The following is a 21,078-nucleotide window of genomic DNA, read 5'->3' as shown; positions in this document are numbered from 1 at the left end:
AGACATTCAAATTTAATAAGTATCCTTTGGAAGATGTTTGCCAAAACTCTTCATACATGAAGAAATAAGTTGTTTCCCTCATGGCTTTTTAGCATGTGGGATATGTAAGGTTTTCCTAGATTTGTGATATTAACTATTACAAAATCTTTTATAGGATTTATTAATGAAATTGTTCTTTTTTTGTCTGCAACAATAATAATAGACATTTTGAGTTCTTGCAGTGTGTCAGGAATTATTTTAAGTGCTTCAAATGAAATAACATATGTAATCCTCACAACAGCCCTCAGTGATGGATATTATTATTTCCAATTTTTAGAAGAAAAAATGAGGAAACAGGTTAAGTAAATTGATCAATCACATGACCAGTGAATAGCAGAGCTGAGTTTCAAAGCCAAGCAGCCTGTCTCAAAAGCCCATGTGTTTAATCACAGAACTGTGCTAGCATTTACAATGAGAGCCTGTCCTAAGACTCCTGATTCTTCCTCTATCCCTATTCATTTGTAGCTGTAGCTTTCTCAGTGAAGAGGATATCTCAGTGAAGAAGAAACCCAGTTTCGCTTCAGAAGCTTAAGACACTTTACAGTCTTTCTGACACATGCCAGCAAAAGGGCAGTAATCAATACAAATTCTTGAGCCAAAGTCAACAGAGTAAGTTTTTCAAAGGTTAGGCTAACATTGTTTCCAAAAGTAGTGTTGTAGCATTCTGATATTTTATGAACATGGTGCCAGTAAAAGTTTTTAATTTTAGATAACATGAAATAAGAGAAACATCACACTATCTCTTTTTTTTTTTTTTGGATATTTACAGTAACTTTATTTAATCTAGCATATTCCAAATTTATTTGAAGATAAAGAAAATACCTTCTTCATGGCACATCTATTAACATCTTGAAGAACAGTGTTACAACCACCCTAAGTTCGGTAAACTAAGTTATGACCAGTAATATGCTAGTGTTTAAAAACTGGCTCTCCAGGGCAAGAAGGAAGGGAAGGAAGGAAGGAAGGAAGGAAGGAAGGAAGGAAGGAAGGAAGGAAGGAAGGAAGCGAGGGAGGGAGGGAGGGAGGGAGGGAGGGAGGGAGGGAGGGAGGAAGGAAGGAAGGAAGGAAAGGAGGGAGGGAAGGGGTAAGAAAGGAAGGGAAGAAAGGAGGGAGGGAGGAAGAAAGAGAAAAGAAGGAAGGAAGGAACTGATTTATAGTGTTGGAATGTTGAATAGTGATAAGATGGGCACAAAAAGTTCTGGCAAGCAGATGAGAGCTGGTCCCAGCATATCATATGTTTCTCAGTCTTCTCAAAATCTAGCATTACTTCTTACATCATCATAAAAAATTGCATCTCTTGATGTGGAGGCAATTACACATAAGAAGCCAAGAGGGATTTTGAAGGATTATAATTAAGGGTCTTATCTGAATGATTTTCTGTGGACTCTTGACACAGGCATGTGAAAAGTTACATTTGGACTAAGTCTCTACAAATATGCTTGTGAACCCATAGGCTTTCTTCCAAAATCCCAACATTAGATACATATCAAAATTGCATATATCCTCATAATTCTAGATATACCTATTTAAATATGCTCCCACCACAAAAAAGGTATGATAAAAGAGCCTATAATAAGAGACATAGTATGTACCTAAGCAGGAAAACCCTAACGGGACTAACCATAAAAAAAAAAAAAAAAAAAAAAGGTGAGAAATTTAGACCCAGGTTTATTTCAATAATCCACTGTCTATAGATCTTTGCTTTCTGAACTGTGTGCCCTGTGGAGTTCCTTCTAGTTCCCTCCAAATTTCCCTTTATATAAACTCCCTTTATACATTACCATAAAATGATACATTGGTATGTATAAGCATTTCAGTCAAGCTCTCATCAAACTTTTAAGCCAAAAATACCATCCACAATTATGCTACTATCTTTGAGGTCATGCCCTTGCATTGAAATTGTCAGGGAGGAAAGTCTTTTTCTCTACCCTCTTTTGTTTATTGTTTGGGGGCCTGCACATCAAATTGACAAAAGGCAGATTACCAAGAGAAAAGATAGATTCTAGTCATCCACATACATAGGAGTTCACAGAAAAACATGTCTCAAGGAGAAGGTTAGAATTTGAGACTAACATATCTTGAAGGGAAGGGGAGGGATATAAGGGTACTTATGGGAAAACAAATGATTTTCAGAAAAGATAAATGGGCTCTTAGAATACATGAGAGTTAAGATAGTTTTGTGACAATGTCTTTAGGTGATTTCTTATTTTGGTGCTAACTTCTTCTCTCTGGTGATTCTGGTAGTCTTCTAAATGTGACACCTGAAACTATAAAATTCCTAGAAGAAACATAGGCAATAATTTTTTTGACATCGGCCATAGCAACATTTTCTAGATATGTCTCCTCAGGCAAGGGAAACAAAACCAAAATTAAACTATTGGGACTACATCAAAATAAAAGTTTTTGCACAGCAAAGGAAACCATCAACAAAACAAAAAGGCAACCTATGGAATGGGAGAAGATATTTACAAATGAAATGTCCTATAAGGGACTAATTTTCAAACATATAAAGAATTTCTACAACTCAACACCAAAAAAAAAGAAAGAAAGAAAGAAAGAAAGAAAGAAAGAAAGAAAGAAAGAAAGAAAGAAAGAAAATCCAAAAAAATAGTCCTGTTAAAAAATGGACAAAAGACCTTAATAGACATTTTTCCAGAGAAGACATACAGATGCCCAACAGACAGATGAAAAGATGCTTAATATAATATCACTAATCATCAGAGAAATGCAAATCAAAACCACAGTGAGATATCATCTCACGCTTATCAGAATGGCTAAAATCAAAAAACATAAGGAATAACAAGTGTTGGCAAGGATGTGGAGAAAAAGGAGCCCTTGTACACGGTTGGTGGACTGCCTGAAACCACAGATATTCTGTTTTTTCCTATATATACATACTTGTGATAAAGTTTAATTTATAAATTAGGCACAGTGAGAGATTAACAGAAATGATAAAATAGAAGAGTTATAGCAATATACTGTAATGAAAGTTATGTGAATGTGTGCACTCTCTCAAAATATCTTATTGTACTATATTTACCCTTCTTGTGATGATGTGAGATGATAAAGTGGCTATGTGACGAGGTGAAGTGAGGAAAATAACATAAGCTTGTGATACAGGATTAGGCTACTTCTGACCTTCTGAAAACACATCAGGGGGATTGTCTGTTTCTGGATCACAGGTAACAGAAACCACAGAAAGTGAAACCATGGATAAAGGAGGACAGTGTGTGAAGTGTTGAGGGTAGTAGAACAACGTAACATGTGGGGAGATAGTGACTGAAGTAAGGAAAGTGATCTGAGCAAATTATTCTCAGGTTTTTCTGAAACATAGCTTCAGGCAAGGAAACATCATTGTGGGTGTCTGGGGAAAAGTGTCCAGCAAGCAGGGGTCATTTCTTAGTGGCTTTACGATATGGGCCAATTTTTGCCTGATAGGCTACTTCTCTTTGAGCAAGGATTTAGTTTCCCTAAGAAGCAGGCAAAATTATGCAACTAAAGGCTGCAAATACAAATCAAAGAGAAATATACACAAATTAAAAAAAAAAGAAAAACCCTGCCCATCAATTGGAATTGATTTCTAAGTCAAAGCAGAAAACCATTATAAGAATTACAGTAAGTGACATAATTCTAAAATTATTAAGTGCAATAGTACACAATTCAGGGTGACCCTCAAAATACTTTAAAATATTGTGGCATAGGTATCAACTGGATAGAAGACTGTTGGCTGTAAACCATTGATAAGGCTACCATGGTGTCTGCCTGCTGATTGTCAGCATTTCAATAGCACGTCTTCCTCTTACCTAATATGATTTAAATATTCAGAAATTACACGTTGCTGAATTTCAGTATTTAGTTTTTGAAATTAATATTATACTTTATGTTTCATATATACTGTACCATATTGTAACTTAATGCTAAGAAAACAAATACTAGTTGGTTGCATAAGCTCACCTTGCAAATGTATAGACTAAAAGAAATTGATTTTTATTGACATACTTCTTTCCCTAGAAAGAATTTAGGAAAAAACCAACAAGATTATTTAGCATCTCATATTACATTTTTAAAGAAGTATAAAAATGTGGCAAAGATTTGCACTATTCATTATTAATAATAATTTTTAGTTTACAAAATCTTTGTAATATTGTTAACTTCTATAATATATATGGAGCAATGCCATTTGGCTTGTTAAGAAAGTAATGACAAAAATTGAGGAGAAAAGGTATAATATGCATTGAATGCCTTTGAAGGTACTGTGAGAAGGAACATGAAGTAGAAATTATGAGCTAGCAGCCAGTACAAGAAAACACAGGCTTTTCCTCCTCATGCAGTCAGTGATTTGTAAACAACAATTACTAACTAGAGAAAATGAGAGGAAAACACAGAGCTCAGCCAGGTGTTACTTTACGTCAGTGATTTACTCTGCTATTTGATCAATGATGAGAACAAAATCACCCATATCCTCAGGAAGCCATGAATGTTTCAAAGCAGCTGTGGGAGCACCTGGCTACTTGTCCTACACAAAGATTACCTCCATCAAGGAGGAATCAAGATTTATTCCTCTTGGCTTCAACCAGAAACAATGCCAGTGAATCTGCTGTTGCATCGCATTATTTCTTTAATGAGAGAACAAAAGCAGTTTTACCGGTCCATTTCTGGTGACTTGGCAGGAAGACACTTGCGTTGTGACGGGATCATTCAACATTCCTTCAAGTGGCCAGCAGTATGAGTACTTTCTCCCTTTCTATAGCTTCTGGAAATACACACACACACACACACACACACACACACACACGTGAATATAGCTCTCACTTTCAAAAAGTAAGAGAGAAAAGAAATCCCCAAACACAGCTTTTTAAATATTTTACATCTATATTTTATAGAAAATATAGAATCTTAGGATTATAGCCTACAAAATCTATGGAATCCAGCAGAATTTTACTGATGAAGATGTGTCGAACTGTGGCTAGGGAAAGTGAGAGCACAGTTTATGGGGTGGAGCAGGTCCGAGGATGAGAAGGATGCCTTTGGAATTAGTGAAAAAGCAGTTGATCTTGGGAGCACTCTCAATAACCAAATAACTCAGAATAGTTTGGTTTTGCTTTTATTTCTTAATCTAAATACTTTTTTTTTCAAATAAGACAGTTAAAACAATGGAAAATATTGAAAATTCAAGAGACTAAGCCAGGATGGATTTTAATATTATACAGTTAAATTACAGTATATCCATTTTGGTCAACACCATATGTTCAAACTCCTATCACTTTGCATCTTTACTTATTTTCTGGTATTATTATATGTTATTATTTTTCTACATTAATGTACTCTCATAAAATGATTGTCATATGCATGGAGTATATGAGTCAATTAGACAGTGCTCCTATGGTACCGTAGAGGATTTACAGAATGAAAACACTAAGGTAGGACAATTGTCTGATAAGCCTTGAAACAAGATTTAAACAAGTTTTGAATAAAAGAGATATTCACATAAAAGTTACCTGATATGTTTGCATGGCACTGTTCTAGGTCCTATGGGAGGGTCAGATCCTGAATGCCACAATCACTGAGGTTCTGTCCATAAGTACAAGACTTAGTCTGGAGTCTGCTCCTTCTATTTTACATAATTATGGGTTGCTTCCTGTTTGATCCTATGTTCTCACTTTTAAAATGAGAATAACTGCACCTACAAAGTTACAGTGTGTATTATGTGATGTGATGTGTGGGAAAGAGTATGGGAAGTTGTAAAGTGAAGTATAATATATTATTATATATTCTATAAAGCAGAATATCAAGAGCTTATGATAAAGGCAGCCAATGAGGAATAGATAATAAATCTTTTAGGAGTTCAGAGATCAAAATCAATTCCATCTGAAGTGATTAAAGAAGTCTTAAGCTAGTCCATAGTTCTATCTTAAGGGGAAAAAAGGTAATTGCTGCAATTTTATCTTACATCATGAACAATTCCTTAAATGTGAATCTTTCTTCTCAGATTCCCAAGGTTATCCATGAGTTGTTTCACAGCCCCAAAATAGGACTGAAATTTTCTTGTCTGTTTATGCACCTTGTGTGTCCAACAGCACAGAAAATGATTCTTTCCCCTTCTTGAGATATCCAATAAGCAAATCTGTAACATTTTTAAAACTAATTTTCATAAAGCTTCTTGGTTTAAAATACTTTGGAAGCCAATGTTCTTTCATCTAGCTTCCTCTGCAATTTTGTATCATCATATAAATTCAAGGATGACAAAAATACAGGGAAAGACTAAAATTTGATGACTCCTCCATAAGCCACATGTATTACTTTATGGTCAGAGCTTATAAATCTATTTGTATTTGGGTTTAACTTTTTGAAATTTATTAACATTTTAATTATATGCTTTTTAAAGATTTTATCTGAGAGAGAGAGAGAGCCTGAGCATGAGTAGGAGGAGGGGCAGAAAGAGAGGGAGAAGCAGACCCCCTGATTGGGGAGCCCCACGTGGGACTTGATCCCAGGATGCTGGGATCATGACCTGAGCCAAAGGCAGACACTTAACTGACTGATCCATGCAGGTACCCCAAATTTTGAATTATATATATTTTTTAAATTTCAGAATAGCACATTAGCTAACACTAAGATTAATTGGGCTTTTTGAAATAAAATCATATTCCTTTTCAAGTAGTTTCAAAAGTTATGGATGATATAATTTGTTATTGTAATTTAGAAATCAGTAACTATTGGTCAATTGTTAGATTTGTTTCTGTTTTTCTCTTATATCTAGTTTTCCTAGGCTAGCATGAGAAGCCACTATTGATAGCTTGATGTGATTCTATTTAAAAATGTATATATGCATATGTATATATATTATGCATATACATGCATATATATTCATTATATTTTTAATAGCCCAAGGTTTGGTTTTATTCAGAGCAAAGGGAAAAAAAAGCTTGAAACTCAGCCATAGGTTTGGAATCTGTACTCAAACTATGCATGCAACGGCAACAGTACTGTGCTAATATAATTGATTTGCTTCTTCATTTATCTACTGTTTATCTAATGTTAACAGTTTTAAACAGAACAGTTCAGCTAGTATTTAGAACAGTCCTTCCAGCGTTAGTGTCAGGCACAACATTACACTTCTCTTCATACTGATGGTTCTCTTTGCCCACCTGAGCTTCCTCTTCTTCAATAAAGTTATTTTTGATATTGAAGGCCTTGCGGATCTCCTCATTGGTTTTCCTCTTGATCATATTGGCAACAGTCTTGTATGTTGCATCAAGAAAACCTTTGATGTCTAAGTATTTTGTAGCCAGAATAAGTTCAAAAAGCCCCCATTGGTTAACTTCCAAGAATTCTTAGTCCCAAACAGGGATATCAACTATTTGCTTTTCTTTGTTCTCATCATAGGCTCAGAATGAGGGTCATCTTTCTGGTAGATGCACCAGTGAATGACCTTTTTTTTTTAAAAAAAAAAAAATATTGCTGAACTAATATTTGGTAGGGAAACTAGGTCATCATTTACCTCATCATCCATTCCCAGATCTTCCAACATAGTCTTGGTAGTTATACAGTTTGGTTATACAGTAGTTATACAATTTAGTTACACAATTTGGAGGTATCTGCTATTTAGAAAAAAAAAATTAATTATAGCATGGGTGTTGATGTACAACTTGTTTTTGTCACTTTAAATATTGTTTTCCTGTGCCCTCAGATCTACTTTTTTCTTTTTTTTTAATTTTTATTATGTTATGTTAGTCACCATACAGTATATCCTTAGTTTTTGATGTAGTGTTCCATGATTCATTGTTTGTGTATAACACCCAGTGCTCCATGCAATACGTGCCTTCCTTAATACCCATCACCGGGCTAGCCCATCCCCTTACCCCCCTCCCCTCTGAAGCCCTCAGTTTGTTTCTCAGAGCCCATAGTCTCTTGTGGTTCATTCCCCCTTCTGTTTACCCCCCCTTCATTCTTCCCTTCCTTCTCCTACCGATCTCCCTGCTATTCCTTGTGTTCCATAAATGAATGAAACCATATGATAGTTGTCTTTCTCTGCTTGACTTATTTCACTTAGCATAATCTCCTCCAGTCCTGTCCATGTTGCTGCAAATGTTGGGTAACCGTTCTTTCTGATGGCTGAGTAATATTCCATTGTATATATGGACCACATCTTCTTAATCCAGTCATCTGTTGGAGGGCATCTCGGCTCCTTCCATGATTTAGCTATTGTGGACAATGCTTCTATGAACATTGGGGTGCATATGGCCCTTCTCTTCACTACATCTGTATCTTTGGGGTAAATACCCAGTAGTGCAATTGCTGGGTCATAGGGTAGCTCTATTTTTAACTTTTTGAGGGACCTCCACACTGTTTTCCAAAGTGGCTGTACCAACTTGCATTCCCACCAACAGTGTAAGAGGGATCTCCTTTCTCCACATCCTCTCCAACATTTGTTTCTTAAAAAAGGCAGTCTCCTTAACAAACGGTGCTGGGAAAACTGAACAGCCACACGCAGGAGACCGAAACTGGACCACCCTCCTGAACCACACACAAAAGAAATTATCAAACTTGATATCCAAAAACCAAATAATCCAGTAAGAAATGGGCCTAAGACATGAACAGACAGCTCTCCAAAGAAGACATCAAGATGGCCAATAGGCACATGAAAAGATGCTCAACATCACTCATCATCAGGGAAATACAAATCAAAACGACGATAAGATACCACCTCACACCCGCCAGAACGGCCAAAATCAGTGCTCATCACAAATGCCCTCTTTAATGCCTATCACCCATCTGGCCCACCCCCCCCAATTCCCCTCCCTCCATCAACCCTAGGTTTCATCTCAGTCTTTAAGAGTCTCTTGTTTTTTTCCCTCTCTCCCTCTCCGCCGCTAGTATTAATGCGTTTTCTTTCTGAAATTCCACATGCGAAGGAGACCATGTGGTATTTGTTTTTCTCTGACTTGTTTTACTTAGCATGGTACATTCTAGCTCCGTCCATGTCATTGTGAATGGCGGGATTTCGTTCTTTTTGATGGCTGTGTATTTTCCATTGTGTGCTACTTCGTCTGTATTCATTCATTACTCAAGGGACTTTGGGGCTCAATCCATAGTCTGGCTATTGTTGATAGTGCTGATACGAACATCGGGGTGCATGTATCCCTTCAAATCAGTTTTTTGTGTCCTTTGAGTGGATCCCTGGTGGTGTGGTTGCTGTGTTGTAGAGTAGTTCTGTTTTTGAGTTTTGAGGAACCTCCATACTGTTGTCCAGACTGGCTGCGAGAGTTTCTGTTCCCACTGACAGTGCAGGAGTGTTACCCTTTCTTAGCACCCTTGCCATCGCCTGTTGTTTCCTGTGTCAGATCTACATTTTTAAAACAGCTTCATAAAATCTATTGTGTGGAGTTCTTTCAAGTGTCCAAACGTTTTATTTTTAAATGTAGCAATAAAATTTGTGAAACTTTATCCATTCATTATATTAATTTAAAGACTTATGTTTTGCAAGTTTTATCACTTAGGTTCTTCCTTTCCACAATATTAGTTAAATTGTTTTAGTTGTTTATGAATAAATGACTTTCCTGGTCACTTTTTCTTTTTTTTTTTTTTAAATGGTATTTAAGTGGACTTATTTTTTTTTTCTTATACCTGGAACATGATACAAACTTTTTTTAAAAAATATTTTATTTATTTATTTATTTGAGAGAGAGAGAGAGTCAGGGGAGGGGAAGAAGAGAGAGAATCTCAAGCAGACTTTGTGCTGATTGTGGAGCCTAACACAGGGCTCAATTTCAGGACTCTTAAGTTGGTGACCTGAGCCAAAACCAAGAGCCAGCCACTCAACTGACTGAGCCATCCAGGCGCCCCTGGTACGGACTTTTTGATGAATCATCAGAGGCCCAGAAGTTACAAATCATATTCAAATATAGCTATAATATTCTATTTTAAATCTATTTATATAATTTTCATATATCATGTATATAACTGTACAGTTCAAATAATAGTACTTTTACCTAGAAAAATTATAGAAATCAGGATTCCTGATTTTAATATAATGAAATGTTATGAATAAGGAAATTGTTTAAATTTAAGCTGAAAAGGGACATACTCCTGATTTTTCTATAAGGCCAGGCCAACTTTGAGATTCTGATGAATAGCATATGCTAAATTCCTAGAAAGTACTGGTACAGCATATATCTTTTTAGTGAAAATTGACAGGTAATAATAAGTTCAGCAGGATCTCAGACTGGTCTAAATTGGGGATTTTTTTTTGTTTATGGTTCAAAGAAACTGCATTTTATAACATCTGTCATATAAACAATTTTTCAAACATCCCTGGAATGATTTAATAGTCAGTAGAGGTACATGATATAAATTACTATAAATAGCAGCGTAAAGACAAGCTTAACAGTGAGCACATTAAATCAGCCAGTCATAAGACTAATAAAATAGAAATTAAAAAGGCACAGATAATGCAGAAAAGAACTTTAAAGATAATGCTTCAGGTCTTACTCTATATAATTAAGTGCTGACAGTGCTGTACCACTTTGAATTATTAATAATCAAGTGGTTTTTCACTGTGGCCTCCACAGGTAGTGAGAGATTTCAGTGCAAGTATTTCCACAGTTTTTCACTTGTCTTGTCAAGCTACCTACCAACATCACATTGGCATGGTAGGAAGAAATAGAGTGAGCAAGCTTTGTGTTACATGATGTTAGTATTTCTTTGGGAAAGACTTGTTCAAATTCAAAGCAAAGGGCATTTTAAAATATAGAACAACCTTAACTTTGAGGAAAAACTGGAAAAAAATTAGCCATGTGTCACCAATAATTCAAGGTGGTACAATCAGAAAGAGGAACATCTCTCACCTTTTTAATAAGAAGGGCAGAGAAGAGAGAAATCTGACAAACTGTAGCTTAAGTAAGGAAAATCTTTAGGACCAGAGTATACAAAATATTTTTTTTCAAAATGTTTTTAAAAGAAACAGATTGAATACTTTTTTAAAGTAGTAAATATATCAAATGAATTAGGTAATTAAATAGATGTCTTTTTATCACTGTTTTAGAAACTTTTTTTTTCTTAGAAACTTGTTTTTTAAAACCCACCCACTTTCCCTACAGAACCATAAATGTATCCCAAATTAAGGTCTTTAAAGTGAATCGGTTGAACCGTTGTAAGTTTCCTATTGCTACTGTAACAAATTACCACCAATTTCCTGTCTCAGGAACAGATATTTATTATCTTACAGTTCTGGGTGTCCGAAGTCCAAAATGAGTCTTACAGGGATAAAACAAAGGTTGTCATGAGGGCTGGGTCCTTCTGGAAGCTCCAGCAGGAGTTCATTCCTTCCCTCTTCTAGTTTCTGTGCATTGCCTGCATTCTTTGGCTCACAGCTTTCTCTTCGGTAGACAAGTCACCTCCTGCCTCCTCCTTATGACACTTGTGATTACATTGGGCCCACCTGGATAATTCAGGATCATCTTTTCATCTCAAAACCCTTAGTTTAATCTAAACTGCAATGTCTCTTTTACCAGAGAGGAACATTCACAGGTTCTGGGGATTCGATGTGAACATATTTGTGAGCCATTATTCATCCTGTGACAGCTGTCGTAGGCTTAGCATACTGCAGTGTTATTCCCAGGTATAGGAAAAAGACAGAAATTAGAAAGAATATAAAGATCAATTCTGCCTTAAGTATGGCATGCATATTTCAAACTCATAACCACATTTCAACCACATGGGGAAAGTGGGTGACAATATATATTACCATTAAACTCTGATTGCAGGGGGAAACATCAAAAGAAAAGCACATGAGGAAGATACTGTTAGGATATATTATGTGTATAAAGCACAATATATTTTATAAACATTTCCAAAACAGTATATAGATCAAAAATAATTTGAAGTACGCTCTCAGGTTTCAAAAATGTCAATTTACACGATAAAATCACATTTACACAACTTCACAAGTAAAACTATGGCATTGATCGTAGCATATCCCTTTCTTGAACATCTACAGAATGAAGCACTCCCACCTGTTTTTGCTTTGCAACTCTACCCATTGGTTCATTAGCAAAGAAAAAGGGAAAAATCATAGTCTGTTCTGATTTGCACTTTCTGGCGTACAGTAGTTATTATGTTATTGTTCTTTATTTACATTTCGTTATGTCATTGGTTATATTTCCTAACAGGTGCACACGCGCGCACACACACACACACACCCCTCTCTGAAAAGAAGCACAGGGAAGAAAAGAAAGGAAAAGAATTAAAAGAAAGAGACACAGTGAAAAGCACTAAAAAAGGAAATGAAGAAAGAAGAGAGGAAGGAAGGAAAGGGGAAGGAAAAAGGATAGGAAGAAGAGAGAAGAGAGAAAAGAAAGGAGAGAAGAAAAAGTATGGTAGATGAGCAAAAGTGAAGAGTTAATTCTGTTACTGCTAAAGGTCAGAACCAGGACTGAGGTTGAAGTTACAGGAAGAAAACAATGATTCCGTGTAAAAATTTCTTTTTAACAATTAGAGATTTTCAGAAAGAAATGGGTAGCCTTATGAAGTGGTGTACTCTTTACAGCAACCGTTGAAGCAGGAAGTGAACAAGGATATGCTGAGGGATTTTCTGCATTGCTGAAAAAATGTGTGAAATGACTTACAAGGTCTATCCTAGTACTAAGATTCTATTATTTACATTCACTGTTAAGATTTTCATTGTCACAAACACATGCGTGGGAGTGTGCTCTTGCTCTCTCTCTCTCTCTGTCACCTAACCGCACACACAATATCTTAAAATAATTTACTACAATAATTTACTATTCTTTCGAGTATTTCCATGTAAGCATTAGAAAGTAACATTCATCCTAATGTGGATAAAACCTTCTTTGTTCACTAACTCCACTGTGTACTCTTCTGTTTTCCATGTAATTCTTGGTAAACTATTTGAGATTCAGAAAGTGTAGTAATCAGAAAGGTTTGTATTAAAACCATTTTCACAAATGTGGTAATCTATTCAATAATCATTTATTTTGAAGGTCAAAGCTAAGATCTTGAAGTCTTAAGAAAGAATGTATATCAGAAATACAATTCTACTGAAAACTATCCTGAATACACAATTCTGCACTCAGGAAACATTGCCTGAGACTTCAAGTCTTTCAGTTAGTCTCTGATCTGACAGACTCCAGAAGATATTATTTCCCTGACTATTTATTTCCTCCTCTGACTTTTTAGAATCAGAAGTAAAAATCAATAGTTGCCCTCTGTGTTCTAAAACTAGTTTTTCTCATGTGGAGGAATAAATGTATTTTCTCCTGTAATTTTGTTGGTACTACGGTGTTGTCACAATATGCCAAATGTTACATAATCTCGGGTTATTAATAAAACAAATTTATTAAATATGTTCAAAACAAATTCTTGAGGTTTCATGCATTGAAGCTATATTTTAAAATAAAATTCCAAATTGTGCTAACCTCCTCAAAAAATAAAAAATGCAGCATTTGGGGTCTATATTGACCTATAAATTGTTTCCCACATCCTCTGCTTTAACCCATTAACTGTTTAAAATGTGTGCCTAGTGTATATTGTGCAGCTCTTTTCAAAAATAATATATTAATACACAGTATGGCTCAGAAAATCCAAATTATATAAAACACTTTTCTCTGTAAAATAATTTAACAAAATCAAAAATGTGTGCATGAAGTGCAAGAATTCTAATAAGATAATATTGGAAGCTTCAACATTAGAGGAATGATCTGATAAAGTATAAACATAATTGAATATTTTATCCATTAAGGTAATAATTATGAAGACTATATCAAAATATGGAATATGATTTCAAATATATGGTTAAAAATAGAATTATCTAAAATTATGTATATTTTACAACTATGTAAAATATGGATGTTTACATATGAAAGGGATGTACAAAAGTGATAAGATTTTAGAGTTTATATAGTTCTTGGACCCTGAAGTCCATGTATAAGTGAAGAATCTATAACTAAATTAGTTAGAGAATGGTGTAGTTAGTAGTACTTCCCAGGTAGTTAGGGAATGGATTTTCTTTATTTCTGTTTTATGGAAGTATAGAAGAGGATTCATAAAATCTGGGTGATATACTTTTACTCTTAGTTAACCAGTGGAGAATTAGAAATAGAAAAGATAGGGGCGCCTGGGTAGCGCAGTCGTTAAAGCGTCTGCCTTTGGCTCAGGGCGTGATCCTGGCGATCGGCGATCGGGGATCGAGTCCCACATCAGGCTCCTCCGCTGGGAGCCTGCTTCTTCCTCTCCCACTCCCCCTGCTGTGTTCCCTCTCTCGCTGGCTGTCTCTCTGTCACATAAATAAATAAAATCTTTAAAAAAAAAAAAAAAGAAATAGAAAAGATAGTACCTATATGTTAATCAGTAGTCATTCTAATACGCTGCCATAATTGAATTTATTATCAGTTTTGCAAGGATTATACCATTTGACCTTGAGTGCTAAATAATTATGTGGCAAAATATAGTATACTGGTAATATTGTTTTGTGACAACTGTACATTAAACTGAAAATTAACCATAAGATTGTATACATGAAAAGGACATTTTTAAAAATTACAATGTGTAAATTGATATATTTAAGGCAACTTCTAATTTGTATGATTGACCTTAAAGTTATGATTTTTCCATAAAACTCCATTTAATATATTATTATACTATAATTCAAAAACATTAATGCAATTTCCAACAGGGATAAATTTATTAATGGTAGTTTATTAGTAGTGAATATGATTCAGTTTAAATAGTGAATTATCTGAGCATTTTTTCGTATTTACCATGCTATTTCCATTTTAGCTTATAGAACAAACTTTTCTATTTTTTAGCAACTTCTGTAATTATCACTCATTTTTAAGAATATATTTTAGTGCAATGATAACGCTTTCATTGAACAGCTAGAAAGGTTTTAAATATAATTTCTAAAGCACTTATTTCCTTAGGGGAACCAAACTTGTCATTCTCAAGAATTTAAGAAATACTTTATCCCTATGATACAAAGGAAACATTTAGAAATAAAATACCAAACTTAATCCCAGAGTCTTCTTAGAAATTTAAAGCACATGTGTTACAATCATAGAGAATCAGTTTTTTCAAATTCTGTTCTCACCTGCAATTGGTTCATTTGAATAGATTTCTGGAAATGAGTTGGAAAGACATTATGAGTTCATAATGATAATTTTAATTTAAGTTTATCATTACAGAGTTTTTTTGTATCTCCATTGATCTGATATCTGTATCCCCATTTCCCATAGAAAAAACAAACTGACCTAGTCCTCAATAACACCAAAATAATTACTCATTTGCTTTAACTCTCAACATATACACACAGATTCAGAATTACTATACTAATATTACCAACAACGTCATTACTAAAAATAATTTAATAATTTTTACAGTGTTTTTTTTTAATCCTTAAAATTATTTCTTTGGGATTTATGGTAAGTTACTATGTTTTACAGTACTTTTAAGTAGTTACTCTTGGAAGTGGTGCCTCAATACACAGATTTCTTTCATTTTTCTTTTCTTTTTTTGATATTAGTTTTTTAAGTGCTAATTTGCTTTCTAAACATTTAACTATTTACAGGGTTCCCAAAGCAAATCTTCAAGGGAAGGCAGGTTCTGAGACTTCTATCTACAAACCTTATAGTGCCCATCCTATTGCCTCCCACCCCTGAGGGTATCCATTGTTATCGTTTTTTTTCTATTCCTGGGTTTTTCCTTACATTGCTTTTTATACATTTTTCCACCTTACTTTTTCCACTTAAAAATAGATCCTGAAAAAAACTCCATTATAGTATTTATAGATAGCCGTAATTCTCTGGTGGATGTAGCATAGTTTTTCAACCAGTCCCTTTTTGACAGACAGTTAAATTGTTTCCAATCTTTACAAATAAATCTCAGTGAGTAGTCTTGTAAATATGTCGCTTTGCGTTTGTTCAGTGTATCTTTGGGATAGATTCCAAAAAGCCCAAGAGTAAATGAACATATAATTTGCCTTAAATTGTTGAATTTCCCTTCATAAAAGTTGTACCATTTTGCATTCCCACCGACAATGTATTAAAGTGCTTTCCCCCATTGCCTAGTCAGCAGACCCTGCTGTCAGATTTTTGGATTTTTGCCAATCTGATTGGTAAGAAATGGTATCTCAGTATATTTCATTTTTTATGAATTTTTTATGAATGAATTTTAACTTCTATGTAAAAACCTGTTGTTTTTAAAAATTAGAATACTTTAAAAAGAGGGGTATTTTGTTAGAGAAAAGAATTTATGATATACACGTTCTAGGGAAATTTTGGAAGTTTAATGCAAGATTAGGTTAAAATTGGGTTGTTAAAACAGTGTTTTATAGGGGAAAAAAAGACGATTCTGAAAATAAACTTCGGAAGTTAAATGTTTCAATTTTATTCAAATGTCACAGAAACAATCCAAAAGAAATAATTCTTATGTTGATATGCAAAAATTTATAGTTAAGAAGTTTGTGTTATAAAGTTTTATAAAGTACTAAGACTTTAAAAGTACTAAGACTTTATAAAGTACTAAGCCTTGAGGAGAAAGAAAAGCCTATAAAAGATCTCATAATTGCAGAGTATTTTTCTACAGCAGACTCAGATTTGATAAAATATAATATCCAAGTGTATTGTACCTCATGTCATAGCCTAAAACCAAAGCCAGTTTAAAGGAAATTGTCCTGTATAACAAAGACTTAGATGATGAGTTTTGGCTCTCATTGGACTATTTGAGTTTTTCCTATGTTCCCTAGTAGAGTTTCTAAATATATTTTAATACTATATTTGGATTAAATAGAGTAGATCCTAGGGCTTTCTTATTAATCTGACATCAACAATTGCTACCCTCTACAACAAGAATTATATTTTCCTTAAAAGACAAAATAGTAAAGAAAGGATTATGGAGAATGATTCCTGCCAATTAATTCTTAGTTATTTTCTTTCCTTTCAGCACCTTCCCTGATAGGTGTGGTAAGGAAGGACTGGGCATCCCAAAATAGCATTGCCCTATCATGGCAAGCACCTGCTTTTTCCAATGGAGCCATTCTGGACTACGAGATCAAGTACTATGAGAAAGTAGGTCTTATTTGGAGCTTCCTAAAAAACTACATATACATATATGTGTATATATGTATATATTGAGCATGTTGTTATGTTATTTTACTTTAAAACCTGTTCTTTGACCTAACCTCATACCTACTATGTCTTTGAAAACTCTCTAATTTACTATTATGCTTATACTTTCTTAATTAATTTGTTTCATTTTATGTCAGATTATAAAGTAGAAGACGCAAGATGTTCATTTCTGTCATGACTTACTATAGGGATTTTTCCAATATAGTAAGAGGTAGTAACTCCTTTAGCTTACAGTTAGTTGACATAACATTGTTTCTACAATTCACTTGGAAGACATGGTAAAATAGAATTGCTATAACCTAAAGAAAGAGTTTGTGTGGCCCATGTTGTTTGCCAATGAATTTAAAGTTACAGTTCACTATAATTTGAAAAACATAATTTAAGGGATAAATGGAAATAGCTGAATTAAATTTTTTCTTTACATTTAGGTCAGCTGTTTTACTTTTTTAAGAAGCTAGCAAGATAAATCTCGTTCATAAATCACCTTAATCTTAATTTACATTTTTGTCATTTTAAAATTGTTCTCAACTACTATATTTTCCCAAACTATATACTTCCTTACCTTTATTGTAGTCACATTCTTCTTTATGTTCTTCCTCTTATTCCTCAGTAGTATGATATCGTGGCTATAGACAGTATAGCAGACCACACAGCAATTCTGATATGTCTCATTGTGCTACTACTGCTCTGGAATATTGATAAAGGGAACATTAAATTTAAAAAATCAAGTAAAAATCATACATGATTTCTAGTTGTATACTACAGTAAGAGGAACTTCTTGTATTTCTGTAACTTACTAGAAACAAAGGAACATCACAAATAAATTTTGATTTCTTCTGAAGAAATACAAGACAAGAACAGAAATAGACGTCTGTCTTTGTCTATTCTATTGCTTCTGAGCCAATATAAGTTTGAAAAGGGAGAGGTAACTCAGTAGTCTGCCCATATCCATTTTTGACACTCTAGTTAAATTTCAGCATTATGTAGTCAATGAGAACTGTCATTATCATGAACCAACAGGAATAACTCCATAGTCTAAGAAAGGGGAAATTGACTGAGTTTTAATTGGATTGCAGATTCTGCACATTAGCCAGGCCAGCATGTGCCAGAAATCCTGTTGAGCTATCCTTTCAAATCTTACAACCTCTAGCATGCTACCACAAAATATATGTATTTTCTGTCTACTTATTTAAATAGATCTTTAGGTATGCAAAATCTTCATTATTTAAAAAAGCAATGGGCACATATATAAGCAACTTTTCAGAATGAGAATACTCCTCCTTGTTTTATGAAGGCTGTATTTTGTACACAGAAAATCATTCTCATTTTATAATCATTTATACTTCATATGTTTGAAGATGAAGATAACTTGCAATATTTCCAATTAAGGACAAATCATACAGATTCTGTAAAAAGGGAACCATATTCATCCAATCAAAATTTTAGAAATCATAATATTCTGAAAGATGGTAATGGACATAATTTCCATGTTTTAATGATAGAATAGATAATGTTATGAAGGAGCCTATTTTGTAAGAAAATGGCAATGATCCAGTGCTAATGGAGTTACCACACATGTAGTAAACATGGAGTTGGAAGCCAAGGATTCCTAATTCATGTTCTGATTGTGACTCTCATTATGCTTGTGGCCAAGAAAACTCAATTAATCTCTCTGTGTTTCACGCTTCACATTTACAAAACGGAAATGAAGGTATCAACTCTTCTAGTGGATCGTAAAGATTAATTTTATAAACAGACCTAAAGATGAAAAGCACATTAAATCAGTATTAGAAATCATTTAATTTAAGAAAGAATTAAGGAAATATTTGATACACCACACAACATAGAACCAGTATGCAATAGCATGGGAATTGTATACAAATTAATAAAAATCATTATCTTCTTATATGTAAATATACAACATATAGGCAACTAATCAAAGATGTTAGAATATCGAATCTTTCAGAATGAGCATAAAATGGTTGATAGGATTAAAACTGTTTCCAACTATGGCTTCATACTGTAACTGTGCATTTTACCTGTATGCATCTATAACATAATTTCTGCTTCCAAGCAAATACTTATGTAAAATTTATAACTAACACCTTACATTAGAACTGTTTTGGTTTTTTTTTAGGACTATTTATTTGACAGAGAGAGAGGCAGCGAGAGAGGGAATACAAGAAGGGGGAGTGGAAGGGGGAGAAGCAGGCTTTCCACTGAGCAGGGAGCCCGATGTGGGGCTCCATCCCAGGACCCTGGGATCATGACCTGAGCTGAAGGCAGACGCTTAATGGCTGAGCCACCCAGGCGCCCTACTATAGAACTCTTAAAGTGCTAATTTCCTTCTTTATTAGGAACCTAAATACTGTTCAGTAAGAAAAGCAAGATACAAAGAAATATATGTACAAATGATCCTAATTTTGGAACACACATATCCTGCTCTATGTGTATATGTATATATGATTATATAAGTATAGAGAAATACAGAATGGAACAGAGTGTACCACATGCCATCTCCAGTGTTGCTTGTTGGGTTGAAGTGGGACGGAGGACCAAAGTACATGGATGGAGGCAAGGAAGAAAGGGAAGTAGCAAGCACAGATGAATACGGATGGTTGGAGGATGGATGGATGGATGGATGGATGGATTCAAAACAGCTTTGCTTTTTATCTTCTATCTAGTTGCCCATAAGCAAACCCTGAGACAGGATTTTGTAAGCAAGTGATTAATTTAGAAAGCTCCCAGGAAAACTGATAGAAAATGGGGAAGCAGGACTAGGAAAAACATGCCAGTCAAACTCAGAGTGACCAAAGGGAGCTGTGGCATATACATGACATCTCAGAGTTCATCCTTTGGAGAGAAAGAAGCTGAGCTGCCATACTTGGCTCCAGGCAATTACTGGCCACAAGTTCTAATGAGGTGTACAGAAAAAAAAAAAAAAAAAATCAGCATCACTCTGGTTCTCTGTAGTGGTTTTAGTAACCCACATTTGGATCTATAAAGAAGGTGCCAGATACAAGCCTTTACAGTCAAAAAAACAAACGCTGGGGGAGCGGGAGCAGGAACTGATAAAGGTGATCCAAGGGAGTCTGCTGGTGCACCAAACTATGAACTAAGGCACTTCGGTGCTCAGGGAACTGGGAAAGAATTTTAAGCCTCGGCTCGTTATAATATTCATGTTCTCTTCAGTCTTTACTTTTGGTGCCACAGTCTTTAATCTATGGCATTTTAAACCTACCATTTCCTTTTAATCAAAGTTACTCTGTATTGCTAACTCATAATTAATCCACAAGCGATCAATATTTATATCATTCTTTCAGGAATTCATGCTGTTTTATTATATTCTCCTTAAGAGCGTTAACTCTGTAAATCAGGAAAGAAGTTAAGCTGCTTAGAATGTGAAGTGTCTACAAATATCTGAGGTCAGACAACATACTGTTGTTACCAGTGACCTTTTCTCAGGGAATGTGTAATATTAGAAAAAGGCCCTGGCCTGGGTGTTCAAAAACTTGTTTTTGGCTCAGATCTTAACTTTCTTAGTTGTTTTTTTAATCTGTAAAAAAAAAAAAAAAGTTTCTAGAAAGATAATCTCTAGCTGTTTCAAAATGTAAATCCATACGGTTTATAGATAACTTTGTCCCATAACTCAAATCATTATTGTTTTTCATTTATGTCTACTGAAGTTAAATGCACACCCACACGTATTAGAAAATATTTTACCACAGGGAACAGTATTCTTCACATTATAATTATATATAAAAATCAAGACCCTACATTGTCCTTTGTCTGTGTGTGATGGGAAGGGTGTGAAGAAGAAAACATATTGCTTGTTGATTATAACTAATTAGATATTGTCTGTTCAGGTAATTATACCTCCCCAATTCTTAGTTACTTT

The 21,078-nt window shown here is 34.5% G+C and overlaps 1 protein-coding gene across 3 annotated transcripts in view; it reads left to right on the top strand.

Moving 5' to 3' along the window:
• The window catches only part of EPHA6 (EPH receptor A6), an 814,184-nt gene that overhangs the window by 493,277 nt on the left and 299,829 nt on the right, over window positions 1-21,078 (top strand). For all 3 annotated transcript variants that reach the window (XM_045785661.2, XM_087861713.1, XM_087861712.1), the window contains exon 6: window positions 16,996-17,120. In XM_045785661.2, coding sequence (XP_045641617.2) covers window positions 16,996-17,120 — 125 coding nt within the window. The remainder of the gene's footprint in view (window positions 1-16,995; window positions 17,121-21,078) is intronic.

Source organism: Ursus americanus, chromosome 4 (genome assembly GCF_024610735.1).
Source record: "Ursus americanus isolate L20-20 chromosome 4, mUrsAme1.1.p, whole genome shotgun sequence".
NCBI classification, from domain to species: Eukaryota; Metazoa; Chordata; class Mammalia; order Carnivora; family Ursidae; genus Ursus; species Ursus americanus.
The sequence above is the reverse complement of the archived record's forward strand: the minus strand, read 5'-3'. Positions and strand labels throughout refer to the sequence as shown.